General features: G+C 43.5%; 2 protein-coding genes across 4 annotated transcripts in view; one reads left to right on the top strand and one right to left on the bottom strand.

Moving 5' to 3' along the window:
* Mlh1 (mutL homolog 1) overlaps nucleotides 1-5,898 on the bottom strand; it is a 39,393-nt gene extending 33,495 nt beyond the window's left edge. Inside the window, exons 1-3 of one of the 3 annotated variants that reach the window (XM_021654678.2) lie at nucleotides 5,579-5,898; nucleotides 3,311-3,401; nucleotides 929-1,027 (exon numbers count right to left, since the gene is read on the bottom strand). In XM_021654678.2, coding sequence (XP_021510353.1) covers nucleotides 929-1,027; nucleotides 3,311-3,401; nucleotides 5,579-5,694 — 306 coding nt within the window. In that variant the 5' untranslated portion in view covers nucleotides 5,695-5,898. Of the gene's footprint in view, nucleotides 1-928; nucleotides 1,028-3,310; nucleotides 3,402-5,146; nucleotides 5,544-5,578 lie in introns of those variants that run through there. The other 2 variants (XM_060385175.1, XM_060385176.1) reach the window with 2 other exon arrangements.
* A 119-nt stretch (nucleotides 5,899-6,017) lies between these two features.
* On the top strand, nucleotides 6,018-13,330 carry Epm2aip1 (EPM2A interacting protein 1). The gene has a single exon (XM_021654661.2). It carries the CDS (start codon nucleotides 6,129-6,131, stop codon nucleotides 7,947-7,949), a length of 1,821 nt encoding a protein of 606 aa, XP_021510336.1. The 5' UTR covers nucleotides 6,018-6,128; the 3' UTR covers nucleotides 7,950-13,330.
* Nucleotides 13,331-23,387: the final 10,057 nt, after the last annotated feature.

Raw genomic sequence — 23,387 nt, 5'->3', positions numbered from 1 at the left:
GTCTAATTACAGTAAACAGCAACTCCAAAGATAGAGCAAGAATCCAGGCAGAAGGGGCTTGGAAGCTGACACACAGTTGCAGCTTGGATAAAACTGCCTTCCTACAGGCAGACCAGAGGCAGCTGCAAGGTAAACCTTTTTGGAGACTGTCTACTGGGAACAATTCTGAGGCCACCGTGAGTAGGAGGACACTTGAGACTATACTGGTTTGACCTAAACTGCCTAAATTATAAAGAATGGCTCATAGCTGCCTTTTAATTTAATTAAATAAAATATACTCCTGTCTTAGTCACTGTTCTATGCTGCAAAGAGATACCATGACCATAGTAACTCTTATAAAAGAAAACACTTAATTGGGGCTTGTTTGCAGTTTCAGAGGTTATGAGTCCATTATCATCATAGCTGGGAGCATGACGATAGGCAGGCATGGTGCTGGAGAAGTATCTGAGAGCTACAGCCTGATCCTCAAGTAGAGAAAAATCCGAGCCTCTCAGAGACTTCTGAAACCTCCAAGACTATCCCTTCAATCTCTTCTGGTTCACAGGTTCGTGGTACTCCTCTGCTCTGGCAGTTTATTGTGTGTAGTTTTCTAACCCCAGTGCCATTCACTGTTACTTTCTCTGTATGTCCCCATATTTTCAATACACTGATATGCAGATGAGATCGTTGATCAGATTCACATTTGATTTTTTGATAAAACTTCATAGGTGTTATTAGGGACTTTTATAGAGACACATGATGTCCAGTACCTCTATAGATAAAGTAGAATATCAAGTATTTTTAGAAATTTCTCACTTGGAAAGCTAAATTTGTTCAAATTTACATGTACATGTTCAGTACAGAGTATTACATTTCATTTGCGTCTGTTCAGAAATGACAACATTATCACAGGAAGGCATTTTTATACATTTTGTAAGTCTTAGCTTACCTCACCCCGAAAGCCATAGGTAGAAATACTTGCTAAATCCTCAAAAGTCTGCAGTTTACTTGTAGTGAACCTCTCACACACAATATCCAGATCTTCCTTCTACACGATTAAGGGGGGGGGGGACAGAGTAAATAATTATGCCTCTCCTTTTCCCAAATCTTTCTGGATTTTCATTTTGTTGCTTTAATCTAAGAAGAATTTTTCAGGAGAAGAGGTTAAGATTAGTACCAACTTCCTTATTGGACATACAAATTACCACCAGACCTGGATTTTCACCTTTTTTACTGAGTTGCTCCTTTGCAGTGCCATGCACAGCTTCCATTCATGTCCCCACCTCCTAGCGCTAGGACCTTGTCCTTAGACCTGTTCTCCACGCATACTTACTCATTTCTGTCTTTCTTGCCCCCTCCCTTCCCATCCTTCACTGTATAGCCTAGGATACTTCAAACTTAATTCTCTTACCTTGACCTCTCAAGTGCTGGAACTGTATGCATGGGACATACCCAAATTTCACTGTCTTTCTTTTTAAATTAAAAAGAAAACAAAATTTTCAGTCTACAGGAAACTTGAAAAGTATAGTAAAAATACTTGTAACCAAAATTTAATTTGAGCTGAGTGTGGTGGCATACACTTGAAATTTTAGCATTTTGGAGATAGAAGTAGAAGGGATAAGAATTTACGGTCACCCTTATCTCTGCAGTGCCTCAAAAGCCATAAACAAGGGCTGGTGAGATGCCTCAGTGTGGGAAGAGTACTTTCTGCTTCCAGAGGCCCAGCACAGATGGCTCACATCTGCTTCTAACAACAGCTCCAGGGTATCCAGTGCTCTCTGCTGGCCTCTATAGGCACTAGCACTCACCAGTATAAATACCTAAACACACACACACACACACACACACACACACACAGATACAGAAAGAAGAGACAGAGACAATAAACAATAAAACTCCTTTTGAAGTTAACCATGTTAAGTGCATAATGCAGTACATTAAGTACCTATTTATGTTATTTAAATTTATGTAAATTTAATAAGTAAAAAACTACAATCATTCATATCCAGAACTTCGTTATTTTTGCTAAACTAAATCTCAGTACCTGTTTAATAATAATTTTCCATTCTTGCCTTTTCCCAATCCCTGGCAATAACCACTCCACATTATATCTCTGAATCTGACTTCTCTAGAAACATCGTATACTACAAATTATTCAATCCTTTTATTTTTTTGTGACTGATTTATTTCACTTCATATAAATTCCTCCACATTTACCCATGTCGAACCATGTCAGCATTTCATGCCTACGAGTGGGGTCTATCACATTGTTTATCCAGTCATCTGCTGATGGACAGACATGTCGGTGGCTTTTACTTAAAATCCTTGGCCTATTGTAAACAATGTTAAGACTATAAGCATAGAAATCTACCTATCCCTGCTTTCAGTTGTCTGCATCTGCATAGAGAGGTAGAAACAGGAACTGTAATTCTGAGGGAACACCCTAACACTCTCCATAATCACTGCACTCGTTTATACTCCCACCGACAATGCATGGTGACTGACTTCTCTACCTTCTAGCAATCCACACAATTTCATTTCTTTGACTGTGGTCATATTAACAAACGTGAAACAGTATCTCACCACAGGTTGGATCTGCATTTCTGTAATGGCTATCTCTGAGCATCTTTTCATGAATCTTATAGTTTTTCATATATCAACATGCAAAGTTTGAAATTTTTATCTGAAGACCTACATTGTGTTTATAAAGAGACACATCTTTAAAGGGCACTTTAAATTTAAATGCTGCCATGTTAACTGCTTGTCTTCCATTGAAACCTTCTTTCACAATCTTTGCCATTCTGGTAAATGGCATCTCTGACCCCTCTTATATCCTACATCAGCAAATTCGAAGAGGCCTGCCTCAGAGTTAGCTCAGGAACCTCATGCTCCTTACATCTTAAATACAATCAAATTGGTCCAGGGCACAGACCCAGGACCCTACTCCTGGGTTCCTGCAAGAGTCTTCCCACTGTCTCTACACTGTGTCTCTCCTTCAGCAACTTCTTTCCAAAGGTCTTAAAAATTTTAATGTTATTTTTATGTGTATGTGTGTATGCCTGATTGCATGTGTACCACATGCATGAAGTGCCCTCAGAGGCCACTAGATGCCCTGAAACTGGAGTTCTTGATATGGATGCTGAGAAACTCACACTGTGCAAGTGTGGCAAGTGCTCTTAACCACTGAGCCCAGCCAAAGGTTTTAAAATAAAACCCACCACCATACAATGTAGGTTTTCAGACTAAAGTCACCAGGTTAGGGGACGGTCCTGCATTTTCCTAGAGCTTTGACATGAAGCACACAAAACCAGCTTCCCCAGGCTTTACTCACCCTGATTCCAGTGCCATTGTCTTGGATCTGAATTAGCTTCAGGCCTCCTTCTTTAACAACTACTTGAATATTAGTGGATTTTGCATCTAAACTGGCAAATCAGAGAAAATATTTTTTGTCAGTTGCAACTACTCTGATGTACTTAGCAAACAAATAGAGTGCTTGATTGACTTTTTTTTTTTTTTTTGGTCTTACAAGCTCAATGTGGGTACTCTATGAATACATCATGTGATAAGGACAGAGCCACCATTTCTGTTCCTGTAGGACAGTCCTTTTAGCACATGTTTCTTACTCTCTTTGCAACTAATTTTACTGTTATAACAACTTTAATCAGTCACTGGTTTCTAAGTGACTCTAAAAAAAAAAATCACTTAAAAGTGCTGTTTTCCTCTACGTATATATATTTAAGAAAACACATTCATGATGACGCAAAGAAAAACTGCCATTCAGAAATTTCTTTAAGAGGCTTAAGGGGTTGGAGCCTGGAGACATGGCTCAGCCTTTCGAGTACCGGAGTTCAATTCCTAGCACCCACATGGTGGCTCACAATTATCTGTAACTCTAGTTGCAGAGGGCCTGGCATCTTCTTTTGGTCTCTGAGAGCAATCCTTGGACACAGTGCCTAGACACACACACACACATACACACAGGCAAGACAACCACACAAAATGAAAATTTAAAAATTAAAAAAGATGCCATTGGGGCGACCCATAAGATGTCTGAGGGGGTTAGAGGCACCTGCCACCAAGCAGAGGACCTGAGTTCAATCCCTGGGACCCACATATGGGAGGAGAGCAGCAACTCCTCAGTTGTCCTCTGACCTTCACAAGTGTGTTATACACACAACCCCCATGAAGCAGACAAACCACTAAGCAAAATAAAGTTAAAAAGAGAAAATAATCTTAAAAAGGAAGGAAAATCGCTTGTGTTTTCACAGAGCAGCCTATAAACTTAGAATACCTACCACAGAAGGCAAATTTGGCCTGGGCCTAAATGAAAATGGGAAGTTATCAATTCCTCTTGTGAAAAATTCTTTATTTAAAAAAAGTTACTCAAATACCTCTGTATCAAAAACCCTGACTTAAAATATTTAAGAAGCACTTAACTAGAATCCATGCAAAATCTGCTTGTTTGTAAGTTGCTACGCTACTTTTAGGCTTCATTTTATTGTATGGTATTCAGACACAGTTTAATAACTGACTCAAGTTATCCTGTTTGTTAGTTCAAACTAGCACTGCAGAAATAAAAGCTGCCATCTTGCAATCCATAGCTACATCAAATCAAATGCCCGCAGGCTCCCTACTCCTTTTGGTTACCTCTTTCCCTTTCTCCCTGTGGCAGTGGTTTTTAACTTTCCCAAAGCTTTGACCCTTTAATACAGCTCCTCATGTTGTGGTGAGCCCTAACCATAAAATTATTTCATTGCTACTTCATACCTGTACTTTTGCTACTGTTATGAATTGTAATGTAAATATCTGTTTTCTGATGGTCTTAGGTGATCCTTATAAAAGGGTCCTTCCACCCCAAAATGGGCCTGAGATCTTTTATTTCAGTACCATTTCTCTGAAGGGTTTGTTTTCAGACTGTTATTCTTCACTGAACTTTTTTTTTTTTTTGTAACGATGTATATGGGCTTCACTAGCACCAACTGATATTAACACAAGGTCTTTTTGTATATTCTACGAGTGTCCTTTTTGAACTTATTTGGTGGTGTGTCTATTTTGAGGTATACTGTTCTCCCTGGCTTTTCTGTTCACATTTTTATCCTCTCCCATCCGCAATCTGGTGGGTCTTAAGTCTCAGACGAAACAAATACCGCCCCCCTGGGACACTAACCGGGATGACAAATTTGACCATGGGAGAGTCAGAAGAAAACCCCACATCCAGTGGCCTGATCTAAAACGCCAGTAATTGATTTTGAATAAAACCCCAAAGGAAGTGCGCGTTGGATTTGCACGGATTATTCCGGGAGTGAGTGATAAACCCAGTATGTCATACTCTTGAAGATGTTTTCTCTCTCCACCCTAAACATCCACACGTCTTCAGAGGCGCATCTTCTGCGTATGCAATGTGAAATCCAGGCGCTTCCTCAGGGAAGCTACCATTAAACCAATACCACGCTCGCTTCCCCTACTTGCGATGCAAACGGGTCTCGCGGACGTCACACAGCGGGAAACCCGCCGGGAGCGCGCAGGGTCCCGGTGCCCAGCTGCGGCAGGTGGGTGGGCCCGGCCCGCGCCGCCGGCCTCGGCTCCGCCCCCTCCGTACCAGTTTTCAATCATCTCTTTGATGGCATTAGCCGGCCGCTGGATAACTTCCCCCGCCGCTATGCGATTCACCACCGTCTCGTCCAGACGCCGGATAACTCCCGCTACAAACGCCATGCCGGCGCCACAGCTCGCCTTCGGCCAATCACTTCGGCCCCTCGCGCTCGCGTCCTTCCTTCTGCTTCGGCCGATGCCGTCCCGCACCGCCTTCCCAGCGGCAAGTGCCGATTGGACGGCCTGAATGCCAGTCAAGCGCCTTTGCACGTCAGTTCCTGGGTCTCTGTCCCGCCCTACACAGACACCGCCCACCAGGCTAGAGAGCAATGCGCTTGCGCGTCAGAGTTCACGGCCCGCTCTTCCGATTGGCTCGCTCCCTCGAGCTAAGGGAATACGAAATCTCCAGCCAATGGGAACGCAGGTGCCCTGGCGGAGGCTGGCGCGCCCTGCACGGGTGATATTGCGCAGAACCCAGGGGGTGCTTGGCGCTCGTCGGGCTCCTCCCCGTCTTCTGCGGCCTCCGAGCTCCGCATTATCCTGTGGCCTTCCGCAGAATGTGGATGACGCCCAAGAGGATTAGGATGGAAGTGGACGAAGCTCTGGTGTTCCGGCCCGAGTGGACCCAGCGTTACTTGGTGGTGGAGCCTGCGGAGGGCGACGGGGCCCTGTGCCTGGTGTGTCGCCGCCTGGTCGCCTCTACTCGGGAACGCGACGTGAGGCGCCACTACGAGGCCGAGCACGAGTTCTACGAACGGTTCGTAGGGGACGAGGAGCGCGCGGCCCTGGTGGAGCGGCTGCGGCAGGGCGACATGTCATTGGCCGCCGTGCTCACTCCGGAGGAGAGAGCGACGCGGGCAGGCCTCGGCCTCTGCCGCTTCTTGGCCTTGAAGGGTCGCGGCTGGGCCGAGGGAGACTTCGTACACCAGTGCATGGAGGTGTTGCTGAGGGAGGTGCTGCCGGATCACGTCGGCGTCCTGGAAGGCATTGATTTGTCTCCGGAGATCACGCGGCAGAGGATTCTGAGCATTGACAGCAATCTCCGTAGCCAGCTCTTTAATCGAGCCAGGGACTTTAAGGCCTATTCTCTTGCCTTGGATGACCAGGCTTTTGTGGCCTATGAGAACTACCTCCTGGTCTTCATCCGTGGCGTTGGCCGCGACCTGGAGGTGCAAGAAGATCTTCTGACGATTATCAACCTGACTCATCACTTCAGTGTTGGGGCTCTCATGTCGGCAATTCTGGAGGCTCTGCAGACAGCGGGACTCAGCTTACAGCGGATGGTTGGATTGACCACGACCCACACTTTAAGGATGATTGGTGAGAACTCGGGACTGGTCTCCTATATGAGAGAAAAGGCTGTGAGCCCCAACTGTTGGAACGTTATCCACTATTCGGGATTCCTCCACTTGGAACTCTTGAGTTCTTACGATGTTGATATTAATCAGATCATAAATACCATATCCGAATGGGTAGTTATGATTAAGACCAGAGGTGTTAGGCGACCGGAGTTTCAGCCTTTACTAACTGAATCTGAATCAGAGCATGGTGAAAGAGTTAATGGACGGTGTTTGAACAACTGGCTGAGAAGAGGCAAAACGTTAAAACTAATATTTTCACTAAGAAAAGAAATAGAGGCCTTCTTGGTTTCGGTGGGGGCGACAACAGTCCACTTCTCAGACAAGCAGTGGCTTTGTGATTTTGGCTTCTTGGTGGACATTATGGACTATCTCCGAGAGATCAGTGAAGAACTCCAGATGAGTAAAGTGTTTGCTGCCGCCGCCTTTGAACACATCTGCACCTTTGAGGATAAGCTGAGTTCACTTCAGAGACAGATGGACGAAGTAAATCTAACAGACTTTCCTGCCTTCAGCATCATCGTTGATGAGCTTAGGCAGCAGTTTAAGGAAGATCAAAAAATATTTGATCCGGACAGATATCAAATGGTGATCTCCCGCCTACAAAAAGATTTCGAGAGACATTTTAAGGACCTCAGGTTCATTAAAAAGGACTTAGAACTTTTCTCTAATCCGTTTAGCTTTAAACCTGAATATGCGCCCATTTCAGTAAGAGTGGAGCTAACAAAACTTCAGGGGAGCACTGACCTGTGGAATGAATACAGAGTCAAAGACTTGGGACAGTTTTATGCTGGGCTGTCTGGTGAAGCTTACCCAATTATCAAAGGGGTGGCCTATAAGGTGGCCTCCCTGTTTGATAGTAACCAAATCTGTGATAAGGCCTTTGCGTATTTAACTCGGAACCAGCACACGTTGAGCCAGCCACTGACGGATGAGCACCTCCAAGCACTATTTCGAATTGCCACAACTGAAATGGATCCTCGCTGGGATGATCTTGTGAGAGAAAGAAATGATTCCTAAGCCTTTGTAGGACAAGAAGAATTCGACCTGAAGAGGGAAAGTTAGATTTTCTTTCGCCTTTATTAATTTGGATGGTCGGGAAGCATTGAACTTATTACAGATATCTAAATTGATAAACATTGAAATCTTTCTGACAAGTTGCCTTTCCCCATCTCATTTGGCAACACGGGACTAAAACATAAGAATACCACCTTTAAAAAACTTAGTTTAATGGAAAAGTCATTGCCTTTTACTTTTATGTTGTAACTGGTTTTCAACAAGTTTGGTATTGGTATTGTAAGTTGAACTAGAAGTCTGGTTTTAAGATGTTCTGAAGACATATGCCAAAAGTTTCAGCTCTTACTTTGACACAGTGTAAAGAGTATGATACATGGTTTGAAATTACCAACTCTTTAAAAGTGTCTTTCAGTCAGTTTACAGAAACTCATATCAAATAGGTTTCTGAAAAGGAAAAACATACACAGTGGAGATATTCTGTCTAGCTAACAGAACTTTAAGATTATTTTTTAAAGCATTCTGAGTCAGAAGTAAATACTGGCAGTTTCAGCCCCCACCCCCACCAACCCAGTTGATGGTGAAATTATGGATAGAGAAAAAAAAATCAAAAATTTGGTTGGAGCAGCAAGAATTATTTTAAGATTCTGATTTAGGAGGCTTCTTAGATCAGGAATTAAGAATAACTGATTATTGGTGGTTTGCTCCTTATTTTTTCACAACTAGGGGCAATTTTTTTCAGCTATCCGAGGACCATGGTAAGTATGGACTCTTAACCATTGCCAATCAGTAATTCTTTTTTCTACTCTAGACAGAACTTTGGCCCTATCAAAACAATAAGGCGGGGAAGACTTTTACACTTCAGGATCAGGGTTATGAGAGGTTTTTGCTTGTTTATCGGCTAGTAAATCTATTAATGTTTTATAATGAAACTATACTTAAGAGAGACACCTGATTTTGAAATGATGGGTGTCAGGTTTTGTTAGCTTCTGGTAATAGGTTTCCTCTAGAATTTAGAACTGTCTTACACATTTAATAATTAAGGCAGTGCTCAAGTAAGAACATTTAAATCTCAAGAAGCCGCTTATCCACAGACTGTAATAATTCTTATTTCCAGAGACGTTGGTTTTGTTCTGTAACGTTACCACACATGGTGGCTGTGGAAGAGTCAGCCGTGCGGTGTAGCTCAAGGTGGAACCCTGATCTCAAAGCAGCACCTGATTCATAACTCGCCCTCAAGTACAGTCCAAAAGCTGTTGCGCTACTTTCTGTCCTAAATACTGCGGCACATTAGCGTGCTGCGCATTCGAGGAGCCTGATTACAACTAAGAATTTAGAAGGAGCTGATGCCTAAGCCACACGAGCCTAAAAACCAAAGTTAGGTCAGTGGTTCTCAACCCAAGGAAGAAACCCTGGCTCCCAGAGAATGCTGGGGAGTATGTAGGGGCACCTTGGTGGGGCATCAGAAATAAGGGGCATCTTATTTCCTGGAGGGTTTTGCTGGCATGTAAGCTTAAACATTTCTCCTTCCTGCGGTGTTCAGACAGCCTGATGCCATGAAGAGTCACCTACCCCTCCGAAAGTGCCAGTACCCTCCACCCAAGTATACATTACCTTATTTCAAGCGACAGGGAACTCTCCAGCAGAAGCTGATGGTGTGCTGGATAGGGAAGCCTAGTGCCAGCGGCTCACGGGAGAAAAGTGAGGAACAGGTTGACAGTTTGCTTATCAAAGAATAAGCTTAAAAACCTGGGAAACAGATGGAGTCTGCTGGTGGCTTCCCAGTAGCTTTGTGTATTACCTTTCACAGCAAATATCTCAGATACTTTTACTATTTGGGAGAATGATCGGAGCCCTGAAAGCTGCTGCTTTCACTTTCTAGTCTCCTAAATGTTAATATCTTGTGCATTCAAGTTCTCAGCGGTTTGCTTAAGGTGATAATACAATTAGTTTGCATCATGTAGCCACTGTGTGAGTATGGGGGAGATATAACTAAGCTAAGGATTTTTTTAATTGACCCTCAGCAATAGTTTGCTGTGACTAGTCTTGTTTGTTTGTTTAAGCAGTGGTTCTCAACCTTCATAATGCTGCGGCCTTTTTGTACAGTTCCTCATTTTTTGGTGACTCCCAACCATAAAATTATTTTGTTGTTACTTCATAACTATAATTTGCTACTGTTATAAATCGTAATGTAAATATCTGATATCCGAGCTCCCTATAGTCATGGCCCATAGGTTGAGAACTGCTGGTTTAAGGTGTTTTGCTGTTTTCTGTATTTCTGTAAGTAACTGTAGCTGCATGGCTCTTTTTCTTTCTTTTTTCTTTTTAAATATATAGTTGTCACTAGTCCTGTGGTTTCAGTGAATATAGTTAAAATAAGTGCCATTTAAGAACAAACTAAAAAACATCAACTCTTGTGTCCGTAACTGTTCCTTCCATTTCTCTCATTCCCACTAGTTCAAATATATGTTTGTCCAGCCTCCCGTATAACCTTCCAGCCAGATCACTCACTTTCAGTGTCTTCAGTCTTTTTCCCTCCTGGAAATGATCTTAGCATTGCCCAGACACCACCTCCAGTGAGAGCAGTCACCTTTTCCTAAAGTATGCCTGCCTTGTTGCTTTCTTTGCTTTTTTTTTTTTTTAGCCTTCCTATTCGCCCTTGCTTCATTTCCCTACACTACTTCCTTAGTTGCTCTCTTTCTGTGATTTCATTTACCACCTGAATGCTCATATTTCTAAATTCTTATCCCCTCCATTTCCCACTAAATCCTAGTTACCGATATCGCTGACACTGCTCTCTCACAGGCCTTACAACACATCTTGGCTCTTTCTCCCAAACCTGCTCTTCCCCAGTTTTTCCTTCAGCAGATGGCTTTACGGTTGCCCTCACCCAAGCCAGAAACTGAATCAACTCACTCCGCTGCTTTCACCATTGTTGTCAGAATAGATAGAATACGAACTTCTGTTCATCTTGCAGATCTTGGTTCATAGATATCTGAGAAGCTTCAGTGGTGCCCTTTAGGCTGGGTACCCAGCTACACTTGCTGAACATCCTTGTCCTTTCTACTTAGTGTTTCTTACTGTGTTTTGGTCATTGCTAAACTGGAACAGTGAAGTCTAACGCGTTGTTTCATCTCTAATGAGTAGTGCAATGCCTGGCATTTGGATAAATGCTTAGGCAAATAAATACTTTTGTATGTGTTTTTTTAATGAGCTTTGAAACCTTCACAGCCTTCATTTGACCTTTACAGACATCCTGCCTGTTCACTGACTAGTTCTTAGCCATGTATTAAAAATTAAGAAATTAAACTCACCTTATTTGTGAGTAGGAACTTCATTATTGTGTTTCTTGAATTTAGTGCAGTGCTCAGCATGTGGTTCAAATACTATGTGAATGTTGTTAAGAAAACAGATTGTAATTTACTGTAGTAAATTAGTAGTGTCAAGATTCAAACCTAGGTGTACTATCAAATCTACTTCATAGTGTTAAGTATATCCATAAGACAGTCTTTTTATTTATTTATTTATTTTAAATTTCCAAAGGAACCTACATACAGAGGGAAAAGATTGGATAACTGCTTAGATTGAACTGCGTTCAGTAATCTAAAAATTACCTTCAGTATTGGAGAAGGACAATGCTGCAAAGACTTAATATCCATTTTTCCTTTTGTAGGCATCAACCCTAGGAGAAAATGGCATCCTATTTAGTAGTTACTTTCCTTTGCAGATGGTTTCTGGCTCTTCTGGAATTTAAAAGTAAGTAAACCTATTTATGAGAAGGATGTCTTAGCCCTTTGACTACAAGATCCTCAGCTCATTATTTTTTTTACATGTGGAGTGCCCATATCATCTCCCAAGGAGAAAACCCTAGATGAAATCCATTTAACAGGGACTCTTTTTAGATTTGCTGTATTTCCTGGCTTTCTTGTTTCATGCTTCTGAATTTCATTTCTAGGTAACTGAGACTTTTCAGTCTTAAGTCAGAAAGCCAGACCCTTAGTCTCTTTCATTAAGCCATTTTGCCCAATTTAAGAGATGAGCTAGTATCTTTCTCTTAGTTGGACTTAGAGTTTTAGGAAGTCACATTAACTTAATTCACTCTGAGGTCTTGGTAGGAGATACAGCAGTACAGAGATTGATCCTTGTTGCAAAACTAGGTTTCCATCAACCTTTGGGTTAAAGAGTTTCTCATTTTTATCTTGTATTTGAAAAGTTGCTTCATCCTACACTGTAAGTACTTTATAAACATGCTATCATTTCTGCCTTGAAACTGACCCAATACTCAGTTCATGTCCTATACATTTTGTCAAATGCAGCCAACAGCCACCAATACCACAAAATAATTTTTTCTTCTTTAATAAAAGGTAGATGTCTTGTCTCCCAGGTCATCTCAAGGGGTGCTCCAGGGTAGTTTACTTTTCTATCTTCCAGTAGCAATCTTTCTGAATGCCTCCCAACTAATCACTAAATGACATCTTTAGTCTTTTAGTTCTTCTGGATCAGGATTGGTGAGGTTGCTATGAGGTCAATTAACTATGGAAGTTTAGTGTCTCAACAACTTGTCTGTGGCACTTGTCACATGGGGAGGGGCTGGTAGACTACAGCCCGAGTCTGTCCTGAGGAAGGGTTTTGGGAATACAGCCATGTTCACTGTGGACTGCCATGGCTGCTTCCCTCTTCACTCGCAGAGTTGACTAGTTAAGACACAGGGTGTGACACAAGCTAAAATACTTCATAGAAAAGTTCACTAATTCCTGCTTCAAATTGCCCCTGTCCTGGAGCTCAGGACAAAGCAGATACTCATTAGGAGTTGGCTGCTCACTTTGGGGAGTGAGAAGAGAAAGTTTGGCAGATAACGGAGGCTCTGAAAGCCCGCAGCCACACCAGAGTTGAAGGAGAAGTGCGATCCATCCATACAGCTGGGAGGAAAATGAACTATTCGGAAGAGAACACTCTGGTTATGGTAGTTCTGTGCCCCTAGTTCTGCCTGTGCTTTTCATTGAGATAAAAGTTTACAAGTATTAAGTGTCCAACTCAGTGGGGTTTTTATAATCGCCTGTGAATGCACCGCTCAGATCAAGGTATAAAGATTTCTGTCCCTCCAGTAGGCGCCCTTTGCCTCTCACACCGAGAGAGATGTTGGTCTGACCCTTATTGCCCGTAGTTTTGCCTGTTTTAAATCTATATCAAGTGGAATTATATACATTTTTTGTATCTTTTGTTCTCTCTATGTCTGCTATAGTAATCCGTGTTATGGACTGTAAGATTTCACTTCTCACTTCTGTGTCGTAGTCCATTCGTTGGACCAGCTAACCCATTCAATGTTGATGAGTATTTGGATCATTTCCAATTTGTGGTCATTATGAATAAAGTTGCTATTAAAAGCCTGTGTCTGTTTTTAGTGAACATGTGTTAGACCTTTGGTGTATTCCTTGGCAGATACCTTGCTTCTGTTATTTACTGTATAGAGGTTATATTCCACAAAGCAATCAGCATGATCCTTACTTTAAAATCTCTTAGGTAAAGCCACTTTCCTACTCAAAAACCTCCAATCCATGGTAGCAGATTAAAAGCTGAAGTCTGATCGTTCTTACATGATGTTTACGCACACATACCTTTTTCTTGATGACTCTTCTAACATTTTATCGTTTATTTTTCTCTGTCTCTACTCTCTACTGGATACTGTACTTATAAATTTGGGGATTAAGGCAAATGTTTTGTAATTTGAGTATCTGTGGTGTCGCGAGGCTCTGAGCTTGCTTTTGTCTTTGCTGTCAGGCTGGGGATGACTCGAGCCTTAGGCTTGTGGAGCATAAGCTCTGCCAATTTTCATGGAAGCTCCAGGGATTTTTGACACAAGCCTTGACATTGGTTTACATTGGTTTACATTGGTTTACAGTGTGTTAAGTATCCCACTGAGCACTAACACTGAACTTCTAAAAGCTATTTAAAAGTTAAGACATAAAACCCATCTTGAGTTCAGAAATATGTGAGTTCTTGTATTCTATAGATTATGATTAGAATTTGTCAATGTGATGATGTTACTAGTCCACGTTCATGGGGCTAGATGGGTGCTGGAAGCTAGGGCAGACAAGGTAGAGATGCAGTGAGAAAGAAGTAGTAAGTCTAAACTAGCGCAACCATAGGGACCTCTTTGGTATGGTACTAGCAGCTGTGAAATAAGAATTTTGTTCCTGGGGCTGAGAGTGCCCAGCAGGTAAGAGCTCCTACTGCTGTTTCAGAGGACCATAGTTCGGTTCCCAGCTCCCACATCTGGTGGCTCACATTTGCCTGTAACTCCAGCTCCAAGGAATTTGATACCCTCTTCTGTCTTCTGTGGTCATCGTCAGACATGGAAATTAAAAAAAAAAAATTAAGCTATATGTCTATTTTTAAAAATGACTTTATTGTACAACTGAAGTTGAAGCTTGACATGTTTAAAGAATTCAGTTTAGTTTTGGCAAACATCAGGGCGTAAGACCATGAAAAAGTAAAAAACATTCTTAAAAGTTTACATTTGGTGTCGGTTAATACAGGAAAGTTAAGGGGAAAATAAGGACATTGTCATAGTCAGTTCAGACATCGAATTACCGACTGGTGACAAGCTCTGGCTTATACATGGCTATCTGTGTCCTCACAGAGTGGGAAGCCTCTTCTTGTCTGTACCAACCCCATCTTCAGGACGTATCTCCCAGCTCTTGCAATACTGTCACACTGAGTGAGGGTTAGGATTTCAACATAAGAGCTTACTGGGATGTGGGCTGATAAAGTACTTGTCGTGAGAGCAGTGAGGACCTACCTGTTACATAAAAGCCAGACAGTGTGGTGGCGCACACCTGAAATCCAAGGGCTGGGGAGAGATGGAGGGACTCAGTGGCTTCCTGGCTAGCTTGTTTTACCAAGTCAGTGAAGTCCAGGTTCAGTGAGAGAACCAGAAAAAAAAGTGGAGAGTAAAGACGATACCCAGGATTGACTTTTGACCTCCATAAGTTTACATACCTACACACATACACACACACCATACATAGAATTCAGTGGGGAACATTCTGTGTACAGAAAATGGGTGTTTCTTAGAACTACCATTGACTCTGTTCCTGTCCTTTCTCCCTTGCTAGCCAACTTTTATTCTCCCTGGCTTCTGTAACCGCCCTTCCCCAACGCCACCGATTGATCTCGTGTACTAACTCCATATTCTTGGGCAGTGACATGGTCATTCAGCCTTCCATCTGACCAGACACACACTTGTAGTACAGTGAGCAGCAGTTGCAGAGGGAAGACGTCTGCACTGTTTCTAATGAGGGTCCCTCAAAAAAGAAAAAGCCTATGTAAGGAGGAACTGATTAAAGAAATACAAGTGTCTCGTGGAAGGTGGAAGATAAACTCAGTAGTTAGGGTGGGCTCTGATGTTTCATCAGTAGGAAATTAATTAATTATGGGCAAAATTAATTTCTTGCCCATAGGTCTTGTTCATTTACACATCTGCTTTGTCCGCAGTCATATCCTTGTGTCCTGTCCACACCCCTCCCCCATAGTTTAACTAGCTGATGCTTTTTGGTAGAACACAATTGTGACTAGGGAGACCTCTCCTTTCTCACTCTCTCAGTTTATTTATTTTATATAGATGAGTGCTCTGTTTTCATGCACACCAGAAGAGGGATTCAGATTCCATTTCAGATGGTTGTGAGCCACCATGTGGTTGCTGGGAATTGAACTGAGGACCTCTGGAAAAGGAGCCAGTGCTCTTAACCACTGAGCCATCTCTCCAGCCTGGGAGACATTTCTGTTAAGGGGTCTATCATATATAGCTGCAAGACCAGGTCTGTGATTGGCAGAGTAGAAGAGGGAGACTTTCTGGGAGTTGCCAGCACATTAAGGGCTGTGTCTCTCAAAGATGTCCTGCTTTAGTGAACCCTCCGATGCCAAACCTGGCAACTTGAGTCTAATCCCCAGGACCCACATGGTAGAAGCAGAGAACTAACAAAAAGTTATCCTCTGACCTTCACACACATACACACACACACACACACACACACACACACACATCCTCAATAAATATAAAAAAATAATGTATTAAAAAAAAAACAATAAAAACCATGGTGACACCAAAGGATAAAATGACTGCCATTGAAAAAGCAATGCTGCTGTTGTTGGGGTTTTTGTTTTGTTTTGTTTTTGTATTTTTTTTGTTTTTTTAATCAAGCCAAGCATTGGTGGTGCACACTAATTCCAGCAGAGGCAGGCAGAACTCGAGAGTTCAAGGCCATCCAGGGCTACACTGGGAAACCTTGTCTTTAAAAACCAAAACATAAAAGGAAAAGGAAGAAAGAAAGACAAGAAAAGGCAGTTTGTGGGGCTGGTTGATGGCTTTGGTGGATACAGAACTGTGCCCCAGAGTGCCATGTGAGAGTTTAGAGACTTTAGAGCCTGTGCTGGATAGTTTCTTGTCAACTTGAAACAAGCTAGAGTCATCGGAGAGGAGGAAACCTCAATTGAGAAAAAGCCTCCATAAGATCTGGCTGTACATTTTCTTAATTAGTGACTGATGGTGGAAGGCCCAGCCCACTGTGGCTGGTGCCTCCCCTGGGCTGGTGGTCCTGGATTCTATAAGAAATCAGGAGGAGCAAGCCATGAGGAACAAGCCGGCAAGCAGCACCCCTCCACGGCCTCTGCATCAGCTCCCGCCTCCAGGTTTCAGCCCTGCTTGAGTTCCTGTCCTGACTTCAGTGATGACTACAACTTGGAAGTGTAAGCTGAATAAACAAACCCTTTTCTCCCCCAGGTTGCTTTGATCATGGTGTTTTATTGCACCAGTAGGAATTCTAACTAACACAGATTCCTAGTAGCCACGTAAAGGTCATTTGGGTGTGTTCACCCACCAGGAATCCCAGTGCCCAGGAGGTGAAGACAAGAATCCGCTGAACAAGTTAGTTAGACAAACTGAACTAGTGAGTCCAGGTTTAGCTAGGAACCCTGCCTTATAAGATGGAGAGTAATCAACCTCTGGCTTACACACCCTCACCCCCATGTACATGCATGTACATCTGCATGCTTACACGTGCACATATACAGTGCATGTCACTGTCACTGTATATGTGACAAAGGGGGGGGCAATTTGTTACAGCACCAAGAAGACTGTGGTATTTGAATGAGAATGAATACTTGGTCCATGCTTGGTGGAACTGTTTAGGAAGGATTAGGAGGTGTGGCCTTCTTGGAGGAGGTGTGTAACAGGAGTGGACTTGGAGGCTTTAGAAGGCTCCAGCCATCCCTGGCACACTCTCTGCCTCCTGCCTTTGGCTCAGGGTGTGTGTTCCCAGCGGATCCTGCCACCATGCCTTTGCTCTGCTATCATGGACTCCAACCATCTGGAACTGAAAGCCCAAACAAACACTTTTATAAGTTGTCTTGGTCGCAGTGTTTTATCACAACAGTAGAAAAGTAACTAAGAGAAGAACTGATGTTATACATCATCCAGATGTACGTAAAGCACCAGGCTCCATCAGTGTCCAGGAGTGAGAGGAAGGATGAGTAGGCAAGGCAGGACAGCAGGCTTAGGACTAACAGTCTCACGGGGCTCTGCCGTACAGAGGCTGTCCTAGTTACAAAGTCCTTGGTCCTGGGTTAGTCAGCTAGAGGAATGCTGCCCGAGGGGGTGTAGGAGCTAGATAGCAGAAGGGGGTGTCTCCAGGTGAGTGGTCTGTGCGAGTGGTACCCTCACAGAATTGATTTGCTATCTCCGGAAGTAGTGAGTGCTAAGAGGGACAGTCTTAGGTCAGTGAGGCCCTTAATTCTGGGTCATCAAAAATACAGCGCTAGAGAGGTGGCTCAGCAGTTAAGGGCACTGGCTGCCCTTTCAGAGGACCTGGGTTCTCTCCCAGCATGCACATTGCAGCTCACAAACATCTGTGACTCCGGTTGCAGGGGATCTGATGCCGCCTTCTGGCCTCTGCAGGTAGCAGGCATGCATGTCGGCACAGCACCCAAACGCATGAAAAGAATTTATTTTTTAATTTAGAAAGGGAAAGAATACAGGAAACAGGGTGCTAAAGAGATGCCTCGGCGGTTAGGAGCACTTGCTTCTCTTGCAGAGGACCCGGGTTCTCTGCACCCACACTGGGCTTCTCACAATGTCCTATAACTCCTGCTCCAGGGGACCCTCTTCTGGCCTCAAGGGCCCTGCACGCACATGACATACGCATATACAGACACTTCCGTATCGATAAAATTTAATATTTTAAGAATAAAAAAAATATATAATTACTATAAAAGGCAGCTGCTGTTCCTGAGGCTGTGGTTCCCTGGCAGGGAAAAGGCCTGCTTGTGCTTACAGATTAAAAGAGTCTCTTCAGAGGCTTACTGTGTAGATGGATACTGGATGTTCTTTTCAGTATGAGTATGTGAGAAACTGGAGAAGGTGGTTTTGGCTTTTGCCCTCAGCTTGGGTCTCTGAGTTTCCTATGTAACTAGGAGAGCTCGCCAGCCCACTAACCCTGTCAATTTATTACCTACTGTGTCCGCTTAGTGTCCGTCTTATGGATTGCATGGGTCACAAAGTCAAACAGAGCTCCAGTCTCTTCTAGTAATGGGAAAGAATATGTTAATTAAAATGTGAAAACTATGAGATGGATGAGGCAGTGGCTCACAACTTTAATCCTAACCCTCTGGAGGCAGACAGTTGGATCTCTGTGAGTTCAAGGCCAGTCTGCTCTACAGAGTGAGTTTCAGGACAGCCAGGGTTTTTTTTTGTGTGTGTGTGTGTGTGTTTGTTTTGTTTTGTTTGTTTGTTTTTTATTATTTTGAGAGACCCTGTCTCAAAAAATCCAAAATACTACTACTAATAATAACAATAATAATAATAAATAAATTATAAAAACTACCCTTGGGCTGATAAACAATGGTGAGGGTTCTTTTGTGGTCCAAACGTTGCCACCTTTCTCTGCTGCTCCCTTCACTTGAGTTCATAGGTGTTGTCCAGGCCCTGAACACAGGGTGGAAGAATGGCCTTCAGTCATCCGGTCTTAGACAGCCCACAGGATTCTTCCAAATGCCATTCTTAACTGGCAGTTTAAATAGACCTCTGTCCCTGCTCTTTGTTGCCACAGAAGAGGCATACCCTTGTCTACTTGCCGTCACGAGTTCTTGAGTTAAAGTTTGAGGGTGGACACCTGGGGAGCCCCCTCTTGGGTACCTTTGGAAATTCTGTAATAGAATTTATTAAAAAAAAAAAAATCAAGGGCCTGGGGGGTGATTCAGGGGCTAAGAGGACAGGAGTTTGGTTCTCCACACTCAGAACTGGGCGGCTTACAGCTTCCCATAACTACAGCTCCGGGGGATCCAATGTCATTCTCTGGACTTTGAGAGTACACTAATACACATGTGGCAGGCACACACCTACACACACACACACACACACACACACACCACAAAGGTAAAAGCAAAATCTTTTTGAAAAAAATGAATCAGGTTTACACCAAATAGGATAGATGCTATTTGAAAAAATGGGGCCTGGGGAGATGGCTCAGCGAGTAAAGGCCTAGATAAGACTGAGGACCTGAGTTCTGATCCCCAGTGTATGTGTAAGCCGACATAAAGGGGATGGTATGTATGAACACTGAGGTATGGAATTTATTAAGTGGCTGCTGTTCCTTTTTTCGTGAGCGTGTTTATCACAAATGACAACGAGCAGATCACTGCTGGCTAGAATGACCTCTTAGCCAGTTTCACTGGGAATGCCATAAGCTTCCTGTGGCTTGACAGCATCACACAGGAGCGAGAGCTAGATCGGAAAGGTTGCCTGGTGAACAATAAGCCCTGGTGATAACGTTTGGTATCAGATCTGGTTTCCCTGGCAACCAGAGTTCACTTAACGAGTGGCTCCAGGCAGCAGACACGAATTTTCCCATAGCAACAGCACATAAGGAAGTCCTCAGCAAATAATATTTCATTTTGGTCTGTGTACACAAGTCACTGGGTGATTTAAAAATAATATCAGAGTGCCGAAAGAGATAACACAAGGTCTGGGTGTCCTTATTCCTTAGCCATCTCTATCTCCTAAGAGATTATTTAGTTCGTGTTCTGTTGCCATTCCTGTACATGTTTCCCTCAGATTTGTGGGGTCTCCAGTCTCATAGTGAGGAACAAGAAGGTTTGACTGAGTTGGTTTTGCACACCGAAGGCTAATTGGGCTTAATTGGCAAAGAGATGGGGAAGGAACTAAAAGTCACAAAGAGAAGCTTTGGTTCCTGACATCTTTCCAGCTGCTGTATTGTCACTAGGACAGGACAACTTCCTACACCATCTTTGGACTCTGAGTCAGGAGCCAGCACATGTCCATTTATGCCAATTTGATTTGGCTTCTCTGTTACTGAAAGCCAAAAGCACCCTAAATGGATTTGGTTAAGTAGCCTTCCCCACACCTCTTTCCATATTGTTATATCACTTGCAGCAATTCCATCTGGCTATTGGTCCATGGAGAACACGAAGGAGTCTGCGTATCTCACTCATTGGCTCACCGTCAATATTGACAATTCTGAGTTCGCCTACAGAACTATAGGTAATATATTTTTACTTTCATTTTTTCCATTTTTTTCTTTTTTATGTTTTCTTTTTTATTTTTATATTAATCACAGGTTATTTACTTTGTATCCCAGCCATAGCTCCCTCCCTCATTTCCTCCCAATCTCACACTCCCTCCCTCATCTCCGCTCCTTTCCAAGTCCACTGATAGGGGAGGTCCTCCTCCCCTTCCATCTGACCCTAGCTTATCAGGTCTCTTCAGGGCTGGCTGCAATGTCCTCTTCTGTGGCCTAACAAAGCTGCTCCTCCCTTGGGGGTGGAGGGAAGGGGTCGAAGAGCCTGCCATTGAGTTCATGTCAGAAATAGTCCCTGTTCCCCTTACTAGGAAACCCACTTTAATACTGAGCTACCATGGGCTATATCCAAGCAGGGGTTCTAGGTTATATCTATACATGGTCCTTGGTTGGAGAAACAGTCTCATGAAAGACCCCTGTGCCCTGATATATTTGGTCCTTGTGGAGCTCCTATCCTCTCCAGGTCATATTAACTTCCCCTTCTTTCATATGATTCCCTGTATTCTGCTAAAGTTTTGATTATCACTCTTAATATCTGCTTTGATACACTGCTAGGTAGAGTCTTCCAGAGGCCCTCTGTGGTAGGCTCTTGTCCTGTTACTTGTTTTCTCCTACATCCATTGTCCATCCCATTTGTCTTTCTAAGTGAGGATTGATCATCTTACCCCAGGTCCTCTTTCTTGTTTATCTTCTTACTTTCATTTTTTTAAAGGACAATGTGGATGAGCCAGCAAGACAGCAAGAACTACACAGAGAAACACTATCTGGAAAAACAAAATCAAACTAAACCAAACAAATAAAGAAGAAGGAGGAGAAGAAACAATGTTTTAGGATAAAAATTTCTTGTAGATGTTATCTTCATATAAATCCAAGAATCAGACATGTTTAAATTAAGCAACTGCAAGGTACAGGGTCCTAGGATGAGTGTATGTGTGTGTACATGTGTGTATATGTGTGTGAGTGTATGTGCACATATGCATATGTGTATGAATGTGTGTATATGTGTATATGCATGTGTTTTGTGTGTGTATGTATGTGTGTATGTATGTTTGTATGTGTGTATGTGTATATGTATGTGTTTTGTGTGTGTATGTATGTGTGTATGTGTATATGTATGTGTTTTGTGTGTGTTTGTATGTATTTGTATATATATGTGTTTTGTATGTGTATGTATGTTTGTGTGTGTGTGTGTTGTGTTCTTGAATGAGGTGCCCCAGACCAAGCAGTTTATAAAGTAGTAAGTGTGCTGGCTAGTTTTATATCAAGCTAGAGTTATCTGAAAGGAGAGAAGCTCAATTGAGAAAAATGCCTCCATAAGACTTTACTGTACATTTTCTTAATTACCGATTGATGGGGGAGGGCGCAGCCCACTGTGGGTGGGGCCATACCAGGGCTGGTGGCCCTGACTTCTGTAAGAAAGCAGGCTGAGCAAGCCAGGGAGAACAAGCCAGTAAGCAGCACCCCCCGTGGCCTCTGTATCAGCTTCTGCCTTCGGATCTCCGCCTTGTTCCTTCCCTCAGTGATGGACTAATACCTGCAAGTGTAAGCGGAATAAACCCCCTCCTCCCAAAGCTGCTTTGGTCATGGCGTTTCATCAGCAATAGTGGCCCTAACTAGGACAGTATGGAAGAAACAGATAAGTAATAAGCAGATCCTGGATGGCTGAAATGAGCTGTAGATGGTACTTGCTTGATCACGGCTATTGTAAAAAGAACTCCCTGCAAAACACGTAAATGACATCACAGATATAGATGCCTGTTGGGCGTTTGAGCCGTTTGCGCCCTCTGGTGGTGAAGCTGTCCGCCGCACGAGGGCGGCAGGTGCTCCGGAAGCCTCTAGGGAACGCAGAACTTCCTCAGGTGAGTCAGCTCTGGGAGACAAAGAGCAAAGCGCCAGCAGCTAGTTCTTCTCACCATCCTACACTCAGTCACCCCTCCACCAAAGCACGCGCACATTCGCCCAACAACTTCCCCGCTTCCTTCTTTGCATCGTGGCGTTTCGCTTGCGATCCTCCCTTCAGCTCACCCACACACTCAGAGCCACCCCAGCCTTTCTGCCCTTGGACACCTGGCATGCTTAGTCGTCACTTCCCCATGAGAATCGGGTTCTCAGTTAATGTCAGTTCCTTTCATGTAATATTCCTGCTAAATTTTGCTCCACTCTTGATTTCCCAGGGTGATGCCATTTATTGTCATCTGTACTAATTTGGAATGACGGCTAGGAGCCTCGTGATGTCCATTTCATTAATAATGCACACATTTTAAAATTAACTCTGCAAGCATTGTGGCAGCTAAGTGCCGAGGAGCTGGGAACATAAGCAACCAGAGGCTTTGCGGAGCTGAGGTGCACGGCAGCTACCTAAAGCAGCCTGTCAAAGGCTGCATACGTAACAGTGTGAGCAAGAAGTGGCCGGAGCGGAGAGGCTGACGGGGCCAACGAGGTGTACCATGGAGTCAGGGACACCAGGAGCTTGCAGGGCTGAAGAGGGTAGGATGGCCTTGTAGATTTGCAGAAACAACAGCGCAGGAGCCGAGGGGACGATTTGGTAATTCAGAGCGCTTGCTTGCTGATCGTGCAGAGGTTCAGTTCCCAGCACCCACATGGCAGCTGTGAGCTCAATACCAGGGGACCCGAGGCGCTCTTCTGACCTCCACGTGGACTAGGCATGCATGGGGTGCACACACATACATGCGGGCAAAGCATTCACTGTCACATAAAAACTTATACATCTGAAAAGAGAACATCATATCAAGAAACCACATTCATTCATTCCCACGGCAGAAGGGAATCAGTGAGGTCAGGACAGACTATCCAGCACAGGTTCTAAGCTCAGATTCCCAGCACCCACATGTCT

Source organism: Meriones unguiculatus, chromosome 6, assembly GCF_030254825.1.
Source record: "Meriones unguiculatus strain TT.TT164.6M chromosome 6, Bangor_MerUng_6.1, whole genome shotgun sequence".
Classification (NCBI taxonomy): Eukaryota; Metazoa; Chordata; class Mammalia; order Rodentia; family Muridae; genus Meriones; species Meriones unguiculatus.
Note: the sequence above shows the minus strand (reverse complement) of the source record. Positions and strands in the feature narration are given on the sequence as shown.

Coding starts and splice junctions, on each gene's coding strand:
- Epm2aip1 (XM_021654661.2), top strand. CDS start 6,129: ATGTGGATGACGCCCAAGAGGATTAGGATGGAAGTGGACGAAGCTCTG.